Below are 19,038 nucleotides of genomic sequence, written 5' to 3' on the forward strand. Positions count from 1 at the left end.
AGAGAGAGAGGGCAAGGGGGAGGAGAGCGAGAGCCGAAGCCGGCAGGTTCATCTGTTATATTGCCGTCGGCTTCCAGTGTTGTATAGGAGAGAGAGAGGGCAAGGGGGAGGAGAGCGAGAGCCGAAGCCAGCAGGTTCATCTGTTATATTGCCGTCGGCTGCCAGTGTTGTATAGGAGAGAGAGAGGGCAAAGGGGGAGGAGAGCGAGAGCCGAAGCCAGCAGGTTCATCTGTTATATTGCCGTCGGCTGCCAGTATTGTATAGGAGAGAGAGAGGGCAAAGGGGGAGGAGAGCGAGAGCCGAAGCCAGCAGGTTCATCTGTTATATTGCCGACGGCTGCCAGTATTGTATAGGAGAGAGAGAGGGCAAGGGGGAGGAGAGCGAGAGCCGAAGCCGGCAGGTTCATCTGTTATATTGCTGCCGGCTGCCAGTATTGTATAGGAGAGAGAGAGGGCAAGGGGGAGGAGAGCGAGAGCCGAAGCCGGCAGGTTCATCTGTTATATTGCCGTCGGCTGCCAGTATTGTATAGGAGAGAGAGAGGACAAGGGGGAGGAGAGCGAGAGCCGAAGCCGGCAGGTTCATCTGTTATATTGCCGTCGGCTGCCAGTATTGTATAGGAGAGAGAGAGGACAAGGGGGAGGAGAGCGAGAGCCGAAGCCGGCAGGTTCATCTGTTATATTGCTGTCGGCTGCCAGTATTGTATAGGAGAGAGAGAGGGCAAGGGGGAGGAGAGCGAGAGCCGAAGCCGGCAGGTTCATCTGTTATATTGCCGCCGGCTGCCAGTATTGTATAGGAGAGAGAGAGGGCAAGGGGGAGGAGAGCCGAAGCCGGCAGGTTCATCTGTTATATTGCTGTCGGCTGCCAGTATTGTATAGGAGAGAGAGAGGGCAAGGGGGAGGAGAGCGAGAGCCGAAGCCGGCAGGTTCATCTGTTATATTGCCGCCGGCTGCCAGTATTGTATAGGAGAGAGAGAGGACAAGGGGGAGGAGAGCGAGAGCCGAAGCCGGCAGGTTCATCTGTTATATTGCCGTCGGCTGCCAGTATTGTATAGGAGAGAGAGAGGACAAGGGGGAGGAGAGCGAGAGCCGAAGCCAGCAGGTTCATCTGTTATATTGCTGTCGGCTGCCAGTATTGTATAGGAGAGAGAGAGGGCAAGGGGGAGGAGAGCGAGAGCCGAAGCCGGCAGGTTCATCTGTTATATTGCCGCCGGCTGCCAGTATTGTATAGGAGAGAGAGAGGGCAAGGGGGAGGAGAGCGAGAGCCGAAGCCAGCAGGTTCATCTGTTATATTGCTGTCGGCTGCCAGTATTGTATAGGAGAGAGAGAGGGCAAGGGGGAGGAGAGCGAGAGCCGAAGCCGGCAGGTTCATCTGTTATATTGCCGCCGGCTGCCAGTATTGTATAGGAGAGAGAGAGGGCAAGGGGGAGGAGAGCGAGAGCCGAAGCCAGCAGGTTCATCTGTTATATTGCTGTCGGCTGCCAGTATTGTATAGGAGAGAGAGAGGGCAAGGGGGAGGAGAGCGAGAGCCGAAGCCGGCGGCTTCATCTGTTACATTGCCGCCGGCTGCCAGTATTGTATAGGAGAGAGAGAGGGCAAAGGGGGAGGAGAGCGAGAGCCGAAGCCAGCAGGTTCATCTGTTATATTGCCGTCGGCTGCCAGTATTGTATAGGAGAGAGAGAGGGCAAGGGGGAGGAGAGCGAGAGCCGAAGCCAGCAGGCTCATCTGTTATATTGCCGCCGGCTGCCAGTATTGTATAGGAGAGAGAGAGGGCAAGGGGGAGGAGAGCGAGAGCCGAAGCCAGCAGGTTCATCTGTTATATTGCCGCCGGCTGCCAGTATTGTATAGGAGAGAGAGAGGGCAAGGGGGAGAAGAGCGAGAGCCGAAGCCAGCAGGTTCATCTGTTATATTGCCGCCGGCTGCCAGTATTGTATAGGAGAGAGAGAGGGCAAGGGGGAGGAGAGCGAGAGCCGAAGCCAGCAGGTTCATCTGTTATATTGCCGCCGGCTGCCAGTATTGTATAGGAGAGAGAGAGGGCAAGGGGGAGGAGAGCGTGAGCCGAAGCCAGCAGGTTCATCTGTTATATTGCCGTCGGCTGCCAGTATTGTATAGGAAGAGAGAGAGGGCAAAGGGGGAGGAGAGCGAGAGCCGAACCCGGCGGCTTCATCTTTTACATTGCTGCCGGCTTCATTTTAATTCAATGAACTCACTCTTTACAATACATTTGGCCGCAACGAGACGGCCAGTAAAAACACAATACAATCGGTTACATTAACACTTTTGTTACGTGAACTATTAATGTAATTAGCACCACCTGCCGGATGCGCCTGGCTAACGGAAAAGTACCCAATATAGTAACACTATATTAATACATTTTTAAATTGGGGCTCTTTACATAATTTAGCCAGGATTAGCACTCTTGATTCCCTGCAGATCTCTCGTGAATCCGCTAAGAATGTTGTGCACATCAAATGCAGAGGTGTTGGGTTGCCCAAAGGTAACCTAGGGGCAACTAGTAAAAATGGCTGCCACATAGACCCCAATGTTAATTGCAGCTATAGCGGCACCGAGGGGGTCATTTGGGTGCCACCAGCACCCAATAAATAGCAGGATAAGGCAGCCGACACCCGGTAAATAGTATTGGAGAGGGAGCATTTAACAGCGGAAGATGGCCCTTATATCAGCAGAGGTTAATGCCTCGTTCACATTGCTAACGTAGAATGGCCATCTGCGCCACTTTGCGCTGCACTGCTAATCCCATTCACTACACTGAATGGGTCAGCGATGCGCTTGGCTGAGAGATCTCACTGCTGCACAGAGCATATATTATGACCGGCAGACGTGCTGTCTATTCAATTCTGATGTTCTTGCGTGTTGCACACTATGGGCCATATGCAATTCTCTTTTTCACCTTAGTTTTCACCTAGGAGATAATTTTTCATCTTTGATTTTAAATCACTTTCCAGTACTTTTCAACTAAAAAAGGACCAAAAAGTTGGTGAAAAAGTACTATCAAAACTATTTTAATAATTTTCTTGCCTTCTGGGGGCTTAAAAGGCATTTTGTTGACAAGTTTAAAAATATCACCTAGGAGAAAACACAGGTGAAAAAGTGAATTGCATATGGGCCTATGTGTGCTCCCGAAATGCACACAGCAGCGCATATAGCCTGAACGAGGCCTAAGGTGGCATTAGACCTCCAAGTTCAGTCTGCAGATGGTAGGTAGGCAAGCACCTTTAGCTAAGCTTCCTTCTACAAGCATCCTACAGACTAGAGTTGTGCACACAGACAGAATCTCCATCTTTCCCCTTTTGTTCCTATTTATTGTGGATCCACTTCCATCCCCTGTAGGGGGTAAAGAAAGAAAATTATCCAAAATGAACAACGATGGATGAAGATTCTGCCCCTGCGCACAACTAGTATAGATTGTAGAGGAATGTCTGCTGATGTTGCAGTCAAAACCTTTTGGCTGGGAGAGTGCTGATGTTATGGTTAATTGAAAGTTTCCATTCCCAGCAGGTGGTTTGCTGTAGTTGCAATCTTACACATCTACTTGTCAGACTGGGTTTTTGAAATTTTCAGATGTATTTATTTAGAAGTACAATATACAAACTCACTGCCTATACAAACCTATGGGCCTGCTGTTCATGGTATTGCATCACATTATTCTAACTCGCTACATTCAGGCTTTGTATTAAAGTCTATGTGAAGTCTCCATTGCAGTTCACAGTCATTATAATGCGTGTGTTATGTAACTGACCACTGTGAATCCAGTTCAATGACTTTGGTTAATGCAAAAGAGTCATAGATGCTGTAAAGCAAACAGCTGTGGCAGAATGGGATGCCCCACCCCTTGTGTCTTTCCCACATTTGATTTGTATTTATATCACAGAGGTTATGGTGCTCTGTATCATCTGTTGCACAGATAAAGAGGACCTGTGTGTCTTCAAAAAGCTGTCTGCTTTACAGCATTTATGGGACTCTTTTGCATTAATAAAAGTAACTGAACTTTAAAGGCTTGTGCGGTCCCACTCTTGTACTTTGTCCACCTTAAGAGAGACATAGCTGCTTGGGGAACAGCTATTCATCTACTGGGTCTTCAGTGAAAGAAGCTCCGCTCATGGAATGGAGCCCAGCTGCTTATCTATAGCGTCCAGGTCCATGAGCTGTGCTCCATGACACCACTGCCTCATAGAAGGTATGAAAGAGCTTTTCTATTACAGATCAAAGAGCACAGTACAGAGTAAATTCTCTTACTCTGTATTATGTTCTTTAATCCCCCAGCTCTCGTATGCGATTAGCTGATCCTCTACAAATCAGTGTATTTCTCTTCCCCTGTGACAAAGAGCATTTAAAGAGAACTGAGGTGGGTTTTAAGAATGCAATTAGGACACAGAGGCTGGTTCTGCATACTATCACCAGCCTCTATGTCTGTACTATGTCCCACCAGCCCCCCCCGCGCTCTGCTGTTCCCCAGAAAAAAAACGCAGTGCTAGTGACATGCAGCTTGTCGCTAGCAGGCTGTTTACCTTTGTGCTGCCTGTCACCACCGCTCCCCTGCCTCCTCTATATCATGGCTCCCCGTCTGTGTCCCTTCCCTCCAATCAGCTTACGGAGACGGGGATGGAAGGGACACAGGTGGGGAGCAGCGCTAAGGAGGAGGCGGGGGAGCAGCGATGACAGGCAGCACAAAGGTAAACAGCCTGTTAGCGACAAGCTGCATGTCGCTAGCACAGCAGGTTTTTTTTGCTGGGGGACAGCAGAGCGCAGGGGGCCTGGTGGGACATAGTACAGACACAGAGGCTGGGGATAATATGCAGACCCAGCCTCTGTGTCCAAATTGCATTCTTAAAACGCACCTCAGGTTCTCTTTATTGTTGTAACCTAACAAAAGGGGACAAAATTTGTTATTGTCCCCTGTTATTTGGGATTTTAACATAAAACCAGACATCACGTAAGGTTGACCTTCTAACAGATGGGACTATTACTATACTACTTATATGAGGCAGCGCGGTGGTGTAGTGGGCAGCACAGTGGTGTAGTGGTTAGCGCTCTCTCCTTCTAACTCTGAACTATACATGCGCAAGACTGTCACGCCGGTATGATCATGCGTAGCGGCCGACGTAATGACGCGTAGCATGCCCATCCAGAAAGTGTACTGCCGACCTTCATCCCGAAAGTCGCCGGTAACTGAGCCGCCAGCAGGACAGGGAGAGGAGCCAGGAGGACGGTGGGGGACCTTGCAGCCTACGGTGGCCTAGAAGAAGCCCCAGGTAAGTACCAGTTTCATTTTTATTGACAGTTCAGGGTCCCTTTAAAATGCATTTTTTTATAAGATGTGAAACTAACACCTAGGTGAAAACTTAGGAGAAAAAGTGAATTGAATAGAGCTCTGTGAGCCATATCCTATTAACTTTTCTCCTGAGTTTTCTCCAAGGAATAATTTCCAAACCTCATAAAAATACATTTAAAGCTCCCAGCATGCAATAAAATGTACTAAGGGCACATTCACACTAGAAGAGCTTTTCTGAGTGTTTTGCGATTGCTTAGCGGTTTTTAAAATTACTCCCATTCACTTTCATCGTGGTAAAAATCGCCGTGATTTTCGCGTACGCTATCGCGACTTTTCCATGATTTTTACCGCGATTTTAATGAAAGTGAATGGGAGTGATTTTAAAAAATGCTAATCAATCACAAAACGCTCAGAAAAGTGCTTCTAGTGTGATTGGCCCCTAAATGAGTTTATTATTATTTTACACACTTTTTAGTACTTTTTCATTTGCTAAATGCTGAAAAGTTACAGTGGCTTGCAAAAGTATTTGGCCACCTTGAAGTTTTCCTCATTTTGTCACATTACTGCCACAAACATGAATCAATTTTATTGGAATTCCACGTGAAAGACCAATACAAAGTGGTGTACACGTGAGAAGTGGAACGAAAATCATACATCATTCCAGACATTTTTTGCAAGTAAACAAAGTGGGGAGTGCGTAATTATTCGGCCCCCTGAGTCAATACTTTGTAGAACCACCTTTTGCTGCAATTACAGCTGCCAGTCTTTTAGAGTATGTCTCTACCAGCTGTGCACATCTAGAGACTGAAATCCTTCTGCCACACATAGCGTTTTGCATTTTGGCCAAAAAGTTACATTTTGGTCTCATCTGACCAGAGCACCTTCTTCCACATGTTTGCGGTATCCCCCACGTGGCTTGTGGAAAACTGCAAACAGGACTTCTTATGCTTTTCTGTTAACAATGCCTTTCTTCTTGTCACTCTTCCATAAAGGCCAACTTTGTGCAGTGCACGACTAATAGTTGTCCTCTGGACAGTTTCCCCCACCTTAGCTGTAGATCTCTGCAGCTCATCCAGAGTCACCATGGGCCTCTTGACTGCATTTCTGATCAGCGATCTCCTTATTCGGCCTGTGAGTTTAGGTGGACGGCCTTGTCTCGGTAGGTTTACAGTTGTGCCATACGCCTTCTATTTCTGAATGATAGCTTGAACAGTGCTCCGTGGGGTGTTCGAGGCTTTGGAAATCTTTTTGTAGCCTAAGCCTGCTTTAAATTTCTCAATAACTTTATCCCTCACCTGTCTGGTGTGCTCTTTGGACTTCATAGGCTATCATTCATAAAGGAGCTGTCGGTACGGGGAATCAGTGCGGGAAAACACCGCTGGCGGTGTTTTAGACTTCTGGGTGGGAATTCATAAAAAAACATCCAGGTGTGGTGGCAGTGCGGAGATTCCCCGAACTAGGCAGGCGGTAGGCTGGCGGTAGGCAGGCGGAGACACGGAAGTTGCTGAGTTGATACATTTCTCCGTGTTCCGCTCTGCTGCAGCTGCCTGGGAGGTCTGTGTGTCTCCATTCACTTGCATTGGTATCGCCACATCAGAGGGAGCGGGACTTTCCGACCTCTCACCGCTTGCGGTAATCTTTATGAATGAACATTTTGCTACATTTGTTCGGATAATCACCGCACAAGGCGGTGATTTATCACTCTGCTCGGTAGTGTCATTTTTTTATGCGGAAAGAGGCTTTATGAATGCTGACTTTGCCGAGTGGTCGGTAAAGTCAGCTGTTTTTAGCATTTCCGCATGCGGAAATGCTTTATGAATGATAGCCATAGTGTTGTTGCTCCCAATATTCTCTTCGACAACCTCTGGGGCCATCACAGAGCAGCTATATTTGTACTGACATTAGATTACACACAGGTGCACTCTATGTCTATGGGCAACTGACTGCACTCAGACCAAAGGGGACTGAATAATTACGCACACCCCACTTTGCAGTTATTGATTTGTAAAAAAAATGTTTGGAATCATGTATGATTTCCGTTCCACTTCTCACGTGTACACCACTTTGGATTGGTCTGTCACGTTGAATTCCAATAAAATTGATTCATGTTTGTGTCAGTAATATGATAAAATGTGGAAAACTTTAAGGGGGCCGAATAATTTTGCAAGCCACTGTATTTTTAGATAAGATGAAATATCTCTTGGTAGAAAACTTAGGTGAAAAAGTTGATTGGATAGGGGACTGTGGGGCTGATGAAATTCATTTTTCCTCCTAGGAGAAAACTTAGGAGAAAAACTGAATTGTATTGGGCCCTGTGTGTCTAAAATAAAAAAAATAAAATATTCCTTAATTTATTAATTGAAAATGGATGCTAGTTTCCAGATGACCCTGATACCTGATGTGCACCTGATGTGAGTATACTCTACCTTTTATGTCTAGATACATAAATAGGAAGTGGTAAGGAGTTATCTACACTGCAGGACTCTGGAGCTGTCAGCTCAGCAGTATGACTGGTAAACAAAGCCCAAAGCCAAAATCTGCGGAGGAAAGGAAGTACATTCAAATGACTCTGCTTTGGAAAATACATAAGAAAGTACCTATCCCACTTCTCCAATCTATTGCTGCTGACCACACAATCACCAAAGCTTGTTAGTAAGCATTTTCTGTGTAGGAAGCATGTCGCTCAGCAGGGTTCAGAATATTGCAGAGCCAAGGGTGTAGAGACATAGCGCTAACCTCCAGGCTAGTGACATTTTCTGTTGCTATGTGGGAAGTGGGGGAGGGGGCAGATGCACCGGGTGGAGTGAGCAGCTAGAACAATGCTCTCAGCCAGCTTCTGGCTGTCGGGGGCCACTGTACTCACAATAGATTCTCAGTATCATTATCTGTCACCTTGGCCGAATTTCATCTAGCATGTGTTTGAGGCTTATTCTATGGAGCGTTTTATCATGAAACATTGCTCTGAAAGTTTTCTTATACAATAAAGTCCTGGTTAACCGATACTCAACCAACAGTGTCAACCACCCAACACTTACTGGGGGCCACAATTGTGTGCCTCTTTCTTACTAATGCAGAGCACTTCACAGTGGAAGACACTTGCCATGTCTTCTTTACTTCTTACAGCTGCTGGCTTTCCTGCTGCATCCTCCGTGGGCTTCTGATGTGTGTTATCTGACCTGTATTTGGTGACACGCAGGATGCAGCACAACATTCTGCAACTGTAAGCAGTGCAGAGGTGGCACCCCGAGCTCTGGTAGGGGTCATCCACTGTGCGTAACTGTGCATTAGTGGGAGAGAGGCCTCTGGAGGGCTTACCATTAAATGGAGGCCTCTGGTTGCTTGAACTCTCAAGTAACCAGAAATTATCAGGTAGTCCCCACCCACCCCCACCCCCTATGCTGGATAGAGACCTTACTGTATATTCTAATTGAGGGGGTGGGAAAGGACCAAAGAAAAATAAACTTCTCTACAAAAGACCTTTACAAAGTTGCCATTGCTGATCTTCTCCCCAAAAAATGACAGTTACCTATCCGGTACGCTGATCTTTTGAAATCAGTAGTTTGAGTCACATAGCAGCAAGCATGCAGCTAGGCAGAGTGGAGTTTGGACAGCTGTTCTCTGTGCTTGTACTACTTCAGTGACTCAGAGGGCTTAATTTACTGAATTTGATTAGGAAAATAGAAACCACAAATTTCCTGTGCAAATTAGACAGCAAACATGAAATGACACTTTGGGAAGACACCCCTACACAAACTGCTTCAAAGCCCCTTAACCCCTTCATCAACTATGCAGGCTTATATTGGCCAGGAAGGCATAGCCACCAAGTGTGGGCCTCTGCTCCCTCAACAATACCAACTTGGATAACCTATCCATTGAGCCTTTTTTTCCCCAGTGTTAAAGGCAAGGGGCTTCTCATCACACTTCCTTGTGATCAAAAAATAGGTGGAGGTAATACACTGAGGAGGACTTATGGATTTATCAAGTCAACCTCTCAATGAGAGACAGAATCAAAGAGTAGTAGTAACTGGATAATACTCAAAGTAGGAAACTCTTAGCAGTTTTGCAAGACCAAGTACTGGGTCCAGTACTTTTAAATTCATTTACTATTGTAGCAATGAATTATAACATATAGGAGGGCAGTTACATTGGAAAGGATAGTTTGGTAGGCAGAATCAGCTTCTAAGGCAGCAGTAATGAAAAGGCAGACAGCCAGGTAGGGTAATGTGGATAGCCAGAATGGAAAAGGTCAACCAGAATGGTGGACCTAGCAAAGATGGAAAGGGTTCATTACTACCTACAAAGCTAACAGAGCGTAGTAGGCTGATATTAGTGTTGTAGTGTTTGGAATATTTATTCCATTCAGAACCTGAATCTTCGTACATGCGCACTGCACTCACCTTTGTTGCCTCCACTGTGCGCTGCCCACTATGTTGATTTCCAGCTCTGATACACTTCCTCCTGCTGCCAGTACAGAATACCCTCTAGCAAAGAGAATCTCGAGACAACTCGTCACTTCATTGATGCTTGAGAGATAAATAAAATGTAACCTTTGTAAAACAAGTGTTTATTGTCCTGCCTCCTCCCTTCACTACAATTTCCATTGTTTCTTGTAACAATCGGTGTCAGCAACACAGAGTATTTTTCTGATTATTGGTGATCTGCAGTATCACCAATAATACAGATGCTATACCTGATTATGTGGTGATCTGCAGAATTACCAATAATACTAGTATAGCTAGACACAGGACACCCAATGTGATTTAGTGTTTGGTGCAACAGTAATCAGAGAAGTTATCTCCCGAGAAGCGGGAGATACAGACACTACTGCAGCCAGGGATTCCCTGAAGAGCAGGGAACCAGACTGCACTGCACCCAGTGGACCCCTGAGGGGCAGGTTTCCACTGACTGTGCTGCAAGATGATCTCCTTATGTGGAGGAGATACAGACTGTACTGCAGCCGAGAATTCCCTGAGGAGCAGGGAATCTTTGATTGTACTGCAGCCAGTGGACACCTGAGGAGCAGGAACCACTGGCTGGGCTGCAGGAGAGAGAACTGGGTGAAAGAGAGATATGATAGGACTGTAGTCGAGGATTCCCTGAGGAGCAGGAAATCAGATGGTACTGCAGCCAGTGGACACCTGAGGAGCAGGGACCACTGACTGGACTGCGAGTGTGATAACTGGTGAAATGAGAGATATAATCTGTCTGCAGCCAGAGACTCCCTAATGGACAGAGAATCAGACTGTGCTGCAGCCAAGGATTCCCTAAGGGACAGCGAATCAGACTGTGCCGCAGCCAGTGGACTCCTAATGGGTAGAGACCACTGACTGAGCTGCAAGATGGTCTCCTGAGGAGCAGGTGACCCTTGCAGCTAGTGAACACCTGAAGAGCAAGTGTCACGGAAAGTACAGTAAGGCGGATCACCCTAGGATTGGGTGACAGCCAGAAAGGTCAGACAAGCCAGGTCGGCAACACACGGACAGATAAAGTACAGAGGCGGAAGACTGATTCGGTATCTGGGTACAGGCAATGTCGGCAACAGGTTATCAGATAGGCAAAGGTACCGAATCAGTAAGCAGGAGAGTGGTCAGGAAAGCCAGAGATCATAACAGGTAACAGTATAAATAACAATCCTAATCTAGGTGTGAAGTCCTTGGTTTCAACACCTGGGAACTAGTCTAATACATAAGCAATAGCAATGTCGCAATCTCCTAGTCTTAGGTGTAAAGTCCTTGGTTTCAACACCTGGGAACTAGTCTAATACAATAACACTTTTAAGGCTATCAATGGAATCTGACTAAGTGTGAATTCCCAGCTCCGGCTGGTTCTAACACACTGTAAGATCTGACTGGGGTCTGAGCGCTCACACGTAAGCATTCGCAACAGCAGACAACTTGCAACTGACAAGCAAGTCCTATATATACCCAGAGCGCTCCATAGCGCCGCCCCAGTCACTCAGCCAATCCAGAGCATAGCTGGGGTCAGCTGATCGGCATGATCAGCTGACTCCCCTTCTGCTAGCATAAAGGTCCTTTCGCCTAGCTCTCAATCTGTGTGCACTAGAAGGACCAGGTGAACCAGCAGCATGTTGCTGCGCGGCAGAAGCCGCCGGCTGGAACGCGGAGATAGCCGTAGGCATGCTTGCCCACGCGGCGGCATCTCCGCTATTCATTACATTTCTCTACTATTACATTTGAATTAGACCGTATATATAAACTCAATTATTACAATATCATTCTCTTGTATATTCTTCTGACTAGACTGTAACTTCCAAAATCCATTTTCCACCATTCCCACCAATCCTGATCTGCTTCTCACTCAAATCCCCAAAATTAAAATGTCCATGTTCTGTCTTCAAATCACTCAATGATTCACGTCCTATTTATATATCCCATCTCAAAACACAAATACAACTCAAACTGTCCCATATGGTCCTCGTACTAATGTTGTCTTCACAACCAACCATCTGCCAATCTCAGGCTGCCTGTATATAGTGATGTTCCTTGCCCTTTAAGACTTTCCTCCACCTTTAACATTTACATGGTCTTTAAACATCTATTTATTCTGTACTGCATATCCAATTACCTTTCTACCCTAACCATTCACTAAACTCCCAACATGTCTAGCCCTTGCCAACTTCTTTACCTACAGTTCTTCACCTCTCACAGTGTGATGGTCTACCGATTGGATCATTAATGGAAACTGAGGATCTGGAAGTATATAGCTAGCTTTACAATGTGGTTTTAAGTGGAGACATTTTTATCTGGATCCGATGCACATTTTCAACTGAATGAAACCAATTATGGTCCAAACGGATCCGCCAGAAAGGATTGGTGTAAATGGATGATAACCGTTTTTTATTGGTGTCTTTTCATGTCGTTGTGCCATTTTTTTTTCCTTTCAGTACTCAGGGGGTGTTGTTCCCTGTTTGTTAGAATGATGCTGGTCTAGCGTGTGTACATAGTTTTAGATTGTAAATCAGATGTGGCAAGGTCTTCTGCACATGAGCTTTTTGTGATTTGTCTCTAGTTTGTGATCTATATTACTCTTTCAGATGGCCTGCCAATGTGGAAATGTACAGTCCCTAAGGCCAAAGACAGGTATAGCTAACTTGTGGAATATGTGTGTACAGTAGATATGGAGGAGTCCATGATTTCTGTGTTAGTGCAAGAAGACCATTGTTGATATATTTGGAAGTACTCAGAAGTATTCAAAGTAAATATTGCTTATATTTTATTTTGGTTGATATGTAGTGTATATCATGTTCTTAATTCATATTACTATTTTTTTCTTTAGGCAGTATCAAAGATGGTCTGGCAGAGTGTACAGTCTGGAGATCTTATGCTACAATGAAGACACACACACGGGGGGCCCCCAGTGTGTTCTTCATATACCTGCTCTCTTGTGTTACTGTGTGTCACTCGGAGGAAACCAATGCCAAAATCCCATTCCTCAATGCAAAATATGAAGGCTTTCCCATGTTATACTTCTCCAAAGGTGAACTGGAGGAACTCCGTGCTCAAGCAACAGGCAGCCATCATCATATTGCTTCCCGTATAAATGAGGCAGTGCATACGATGCTGACAAACCCAACAGAATACCTTCCCCCTTGGGAACCGAAAGACTTTTCAGCCCGATGGAATGAAATTTATGGCAACAACTTGGGGGCTCTGGCAATGTTTTGTGTCTTGAATCCCGACAACACTGAAGCAATTGGCTTTGCAAGAGAGTATATGGAACGGATGGCAGCTCAGCCTAGTTGGTAGATTTTTTTTTTAATTGTATTTTAATGCACTACAATTATTACGGTTGTTGATACAATACTGATTTTCTCTTGATAAAATGAAAAAAATGTATTTTGGGGGGAAATTGGCTAAAAACACGTATAGTGCACATTTTTTTTTTCATAGTTTTCTTTACACTCTCCATTACTTTAGGTTTATTGAGTGGTCAAAAAATGCCTTAAAAGTAACCCGAGGTGTGAGACATATGGAAGCTGAATTATTTATTTCATGCTGCTGCAGATCTCCTGTTCTTTCACAGCTCACATCACAGCCAGAGGCTGGTGACATTAGGTTGTTAAGTCCACAGATTCTTGCAGTTGCCACCAAATTCTGACCAAACTGCCTCAGCAGAGATCGAGAGTCATGAGAGCAGATTATGCATTTCCTGTCATTATCTGTCCAGTTTAGTTAGCCTATTCATGGCTGTGTTTTAACAAACAAGTTGTCTCAGTCTGCAGAACTACCATATACAGGATGTTTTCCATTCTGGGTGAACTGTAGAGACTGCACTGCAAGAAAAACCTTGGGCATCAGTAGTCACAGAAATACTCAAACCAGCCCATCTTGCACCAAAAAGTATGCCTCTTTGTGTCTGATGTCAACACTAAGGATTCTTGCGGTGCGCCAATTTTAATAGGCCACTGACAAATTTTACCACCTCCATGCAGTATGAGGGTCAACAGACTATGAATACTATGAGCAAATTGTGTCAATAAGCTCTCATAGTACATGGAAGTGTTAAAATTGGGCAGTCATTGGCCAAATTGGATGTGTGTACCTGGCTTAACTGACCTAACCTTGCATAACCCAACCTCCCCCCCATTCTGCATACCCCTCTCCTAGTTTAGCATGTTAGGTTGGTATAAAATAAGCTACTATGGCTGTTCAATCAAATGAACATTTGGGTCTACTTACATCAGTGCCTAAACTGAATGTAACTAGCCACCAACCCTGTATAATTCATATATGTCAGTACTTAAAGGGATGAGTTAGCAACACTGTAGGAAGCCCTTTTCCCCTTACTCTCTGCACAGGAATGTTGTGTGTGTGACGTAAGTATGCAGCGTAGTGAATATGTTAATTCAAAATGCAGATAATGTCACATTTATTTGAAGCATGCCATATGAAAAGTTTTTCTTTAGGCTTCATTCACATTATGATTTTTTATCTTACTTTTTTCTGAAATATGTAAACATATTAGAATAGACAGTGCATGTTAATCAATGAACTTTGAAATACAATCAAGTTTATCCCGCACACCATACTGTATGGCCAACATGTAATATAGTTTGAGCCCACTAATTTGTGTCTGCTTTTCAGCAACGCGTCAATGTCACAATGCTGAAAAGCAGAGAGAAGCAGGCATACATTTATTAGTGGGCTCAAGTCCTGAGTAAATGACACTAATCATAAACCAAGTCCATAAAGAATAAGCCGGCACCTCCTCTCTTAATGGTAACACTTTTATTGTGATGATTCAAAATGCCAAACATTTTGAGACCACGCTGGCTTCTTTTTCAAGTGTTCTTGACAAAATCTGGCCTGCTTATAACACAAAATTCCAATCAGAAAGGAGAAAAAAAAAGGTGAATTCATCTTAGCATATCGTGTAATCGGTCCAAATGGCAGTTAAGCATATTTTTTCCAAAATGTATAAAACAAACTTGCCACTAGGGGGAGGTTTGTTTATAGACAGGCATTACATACTTACAGGGGGCTGTTTGCAAGCTCCCCATTTATATGAGGTCCTCCTTTTTTCAACTACCGCAGCAGTGTTGCATGCCCTCTACTGCTGCAACGCATGCTGGGAGATGTAGTCCTTTGATATGAGGACATTTCCTGGCCAGGAAATGTACTCACATTGAAGGACTACATCTCACAGCATGCAATGTGGTGACTGGGAACATGCAAAACCTCTTCAAACTGCAGCAGCAGCGGGTCTGTTGAGAGAAGACAGAGAAGCTTATACAGATGAGGGGCTAAAATGTAGCCCCTGAAGGCAAGTAATACCTTTCACCCCCTCCCCTATGGCCCACTCTATTTATGAACCTCCCTTAAGGTGGGAGGTTTGTTTAATATATTTTGGGGAAAAGGTGCTCAGATCCTTTTAACTTGCAGCTCTAGACATCCGTGATTTAACATTTACAAACATATGTGGTAGCCATCAGAAGATACCCAAGCAAAACCATGTTTGTTACAGTGACACTGAAGCAAGAAAAAAAAACACCTCATGATATAATGAATTGGTTGTGTAATACGTATAATTAATAGAACTTTAGTAGCAAAGAAAATAGTGTTATATTTTTATTTTCATGTATATAGCTTTTTTATAACATTGCATCATTCTCTAATAATTGCAGTTTCCACATTACACTCAGCATTTTAAATGATTTCATAGAGCAGGCTAGTGACCCTTTGAACGTTTCTCTGCAGAAAAAAACATAAACAAAGAAGAAACAATGAGAGACAGTTGAGATAAGAGCTCCAAATGACAGTGCTGTCCAGGACTTTATGAAGTTGCAGAGCTCAAATAAGCTCTTTTGCATAGATAACTGAAGTTTCTTAACTCTTTCTGTACTGGAAACAATATAAAACTCATATCTGTGCTAATAATGTTTTATTTCTTAGCAGTACTACACATACAGATCATTATATCATAAGTTTATTTTCACTTCAGATTCCCTTTCATTTAGCTAACAATGTCGGCAAAGCTACTAAATTTGCCATGCTCAGACTATATGGGTCCATTTAAGATTCTCCTGGATTGCAGATCATTGTAGAACATATGCTATTTTGTGAAGTGAAATTGCAACAAGGTATCTTCCACCCAGTGGCAATAATACTAATATATCTTCCAACACATAATTATGTTTCACAGTGGCGTACCTAGGGCATTTGGCACCCGGTGCTGGGTATTAAAAGACACCCTCCCCCCTAAAAAAAATGGGCGTGGCCACAACCTGCAGCGTGCTTCGCGGCAAAAAATGGGCGTGGTCATGACCAGATGAGGGCGGAGCTAACTGTATTTTAAAGTATTAGCTAGTATAGTTGCCCCCAGTATAGCTAGTACAGTTGCCCCCAGTATAGCTGCCCCCAGTGGAGCTAGTATAGTTGCCCCCAGTGAAACTAGTTGCCCCCAGTATAGCTATTTTAGTTGCCCCCAGTATAGCTAGTTTAGTTGCCCCCAGAGTAGCTAGTATATTTGCCCCCAGTATAGCTAGTATAGCTGCCCCCAGTATAGCTAGTTTAGTTGCCCCCAGTATAGCTAGTATAGCTGCCCCCAGTATAGCTAGTATAGCTGCCCCCAGTATAGCTAGTATAACTGCCCCCAGTATAGCTAGTATAGCTGCCCCCAGTATAGCTAGTATAGCTGCCCCCAGTATAGCTAGTATAGCTGCCGCTAGTATAGCTGCCCCCAGTATAGTTGCCCCCAGTATAGCTAGTTTAGTTGCCCCCAGTATAGCTAGTATAGCTGCCCCCAGTATAGCTAGTATAGCTGCCCCCAGTGTAGCTGCCGCTAGTATAGCTGCCCCCAGTATAGTTGCCTCCAGTATAGCTAGTTTAGTTGCCCCCAGTATAGCTAGTATAGCTGCCCCCAGTATAGCTAGTATAGCTGCCCCCAGTATAGCTAGTTTAGTTGCCCCCAGTATAGCTAGTTTAGTTGCCCCCAGTATAGCTGCCCCCAGTATAGCTAGTTTAGTTGCCCCCAGTATAGCTAGTTTAGTTGCCCCCAGTATAGCTAGTTTAGTTGCCCCCAGTATAGCTGCCCCCAGTATAGCTAGTTTAGTTGCCCCCAGGATAGCTAGTTTAGTTGCCCCCAGTATAGCTAGTTTAGTTGCCCCCAGTATAGCTAGTATAGCTGCCCCCAGTATAGCTGGTATAGCTGCCCCCAGTATAGCTGGTATAGCTGCCCCCAGTATAGCTGGTATAGTTGCCCCCAGTATAGCTGGTATAGCTGCCCCCAGTATAGCTGGTATAGTTGCCCCCAGTATAGCTAGTTTAGTTGCCCCCAGTATAGCTAGTATAGCTGCCCCCAGTATAGCTGGTATAGTTGCCCCCAGTATAGCTAGTTTAGTTGCCCCCAGTATAGCTGGTATAGTTGTCCCCAGTATAGCTAGTTTAGTTGCCCCCAGTATAGCTGCCCCCAGTATAGCTAGTTTACTTGCCCCCAGTATAGCTAGTTTAGTTGCCCCCAGTATAGCTGCCCCCAGTATAGCTAGTTTAGTTGCCCCCAGTATAGCTAGTTTAGTTGCCCCCAGTATAGCTAGTTTAGTTGCCCCCAGTATAGCTAGTTTAGTTGCCCCCAGTATAGCTAGTACAGTTTCCCCCAGAATAGCTAGTATAGTTGCCCCCAGTATGAGGAAAGCCTCGAAGGAGGGGTGGCGGGGAGGGGGGCCGGACCCCCCACCTCCCTGACCTGTGTCCCCTCCTTCTGGCGCTTTCCCCCCCTAATAAGCAGCAGCGGGCAGGAGCGGCGAAGAAGACTTACTCTCCTGCTCCTGGCGATGGCGCATAGCGTCATCCACACGCGACGCTGGTCTCCGACTTCTCTGTCACTCACTGTGCTTCCGCCAATCAGGAAGCACAGTGAGCGGTGGAGAAGGCGGAGACCAGCGTCACGTGACGATGACGCTATGTGCCATCGCCTGGAACGCAGGAAGGAGGTGAGTAAGTCCTCTTGCCCGCTGCTGCCCGCTGCTACTAATTAGGAGGGGGAAGCGCCAGAAGGAGGGGACCCAGGTGAGGGAGGTGGGGTGTCCGGCCCCCCTCCCCGCTGCTTTCCCCGCCACCCCTCCTTTCCGTGCTGCTTCCCCCTCCTGTCCTGCACACAGTGCACAGGCCTCTGTGGGAGGCCTTGATTGATGACACCCCCTGGGGCGACCGACACCCGGTGCGGGGCGCCCCTTGCCGCCCTATGGTAGGGACGCCACTGATGTTTCAAAATATCAAAAATCCTTTGATAGAAAATTCTAAAAGACATATACAATATTACTTATCTCGACGAGCAAATATTCCCCACAACCACCCATATACCACCCCTTAAAACCAACCCCTCCCCCCCCCCCAAAAAAGCCCCCATAGAGTTTGCTAAGGTACCCCGGGGATGGATTGAACGCCTGTGCCTGTACTCCCTGTCCCTATCTAGGCTGGGCGTCCCCAGCAAGTGAAGGGGAAGTCCAATATCTGTTCAGAAACAGTTCCACAATGGAAAACATTGGTTGACAAAAAACAAGTGAAGTATATCAGTTCCTGTCTCTATGGTTCACTATAAACAGTGAATTTTCACAAAAGCACCAGCCAAGATCCTTTTGGAGGAATATCTAGTATAGATCCCACAGGAAGGTGACCTTTTGATTGGGTTCTAAACCCTTCCTCTGCACAAAGCAATTATTGGAACCTCCATCGATGGCCCAATCGCAGCCAGACTAGTTCAAACTTTATAACCAAACATCCATCCGTTACAAAGCACAGTTCTCAAACGGCCAAATCGCAGCCGCCAGCAATTGCCACAGATGTCTTTTAGAATTTTCTAATAAAGGATTTTTGATATTTTGAAACATAATTTTGTGTTGGAAGATATATTAGTATTATTGGCACTGGGGGGACAAGTGCCTTAAGATACCTTGTTGCAATTTCACAAATCAATTAGAGGCATTTCCCCCCCCCCCCCCCCCTCCCCATGTGGTATTTCCTGCTGGTTGTTCTTTGTTTTTCTGTTTACTTGATGGTTGGGCACACCACGCCCCCAGGCTCTTTACTTGATTATTCATATGCTATTTTCTGCCATTAGGTAGTGAAGATGTGTCAGAATCAGAATCATTTTTATTTCGCCAAGCATGAGGGGTCATGCCCGGAATTGTTTTTGGCACAATACAAATAGCTCAGGAAGAGTACATAGAAAGAGACAGAATACACATCAGGTGTCAGTTAACAATACATTGTGGAACACATTACAGTCCCAGTG

The 19,038-nt window shown here is 45.5% G+C and overlaps 1 protein-coding gene across 2 annotated transcripts in view; it reads left to right on the top strand.

Annotated features, from left to right (window-relative positions):
* DSE (dermatan sulfate epimerase) overlaps positions 1 to 19,038 on the top strand; it is a 92,929-nt gene that overhangs the window by 21,391 nt on the left and 52,500 nt on the right. The window contains exon 2 of one of the 2 annotated variants that reach the window (XM_068231334.1): positions 12,586 to 13,051. In XM_068231334.1, coding sequence (XP_068087435.1) covers positions 12,639 to 13,051 — 413 coding nt within the window. In that variant the 5' untranslated portion in view covers positions 12,586 to 12,638. Of the gene's footprint in view, positions 1 to 12,585; positions 13,052 to 19,038 lie in introns of those variants that run through there. The other variant, XM_068231335.1, reaches the window with a different exon arrangement.

This window comes from Hyperolius riggenbachi, chromosome 4 (genome assembly GCF_040937935.1).
Source record: "Hyperolius riggenbachi isolate aHypRig1 chromosome 4, aHypRig1.pri, whole genome shotgun sequence".
Taxonomy (NCBI): Eukaryota; Metazoa; Chordata; class Amphibia; order Anura; family Hyperoliidae; genus Hyperolius; species Hyperolius riggenbachi.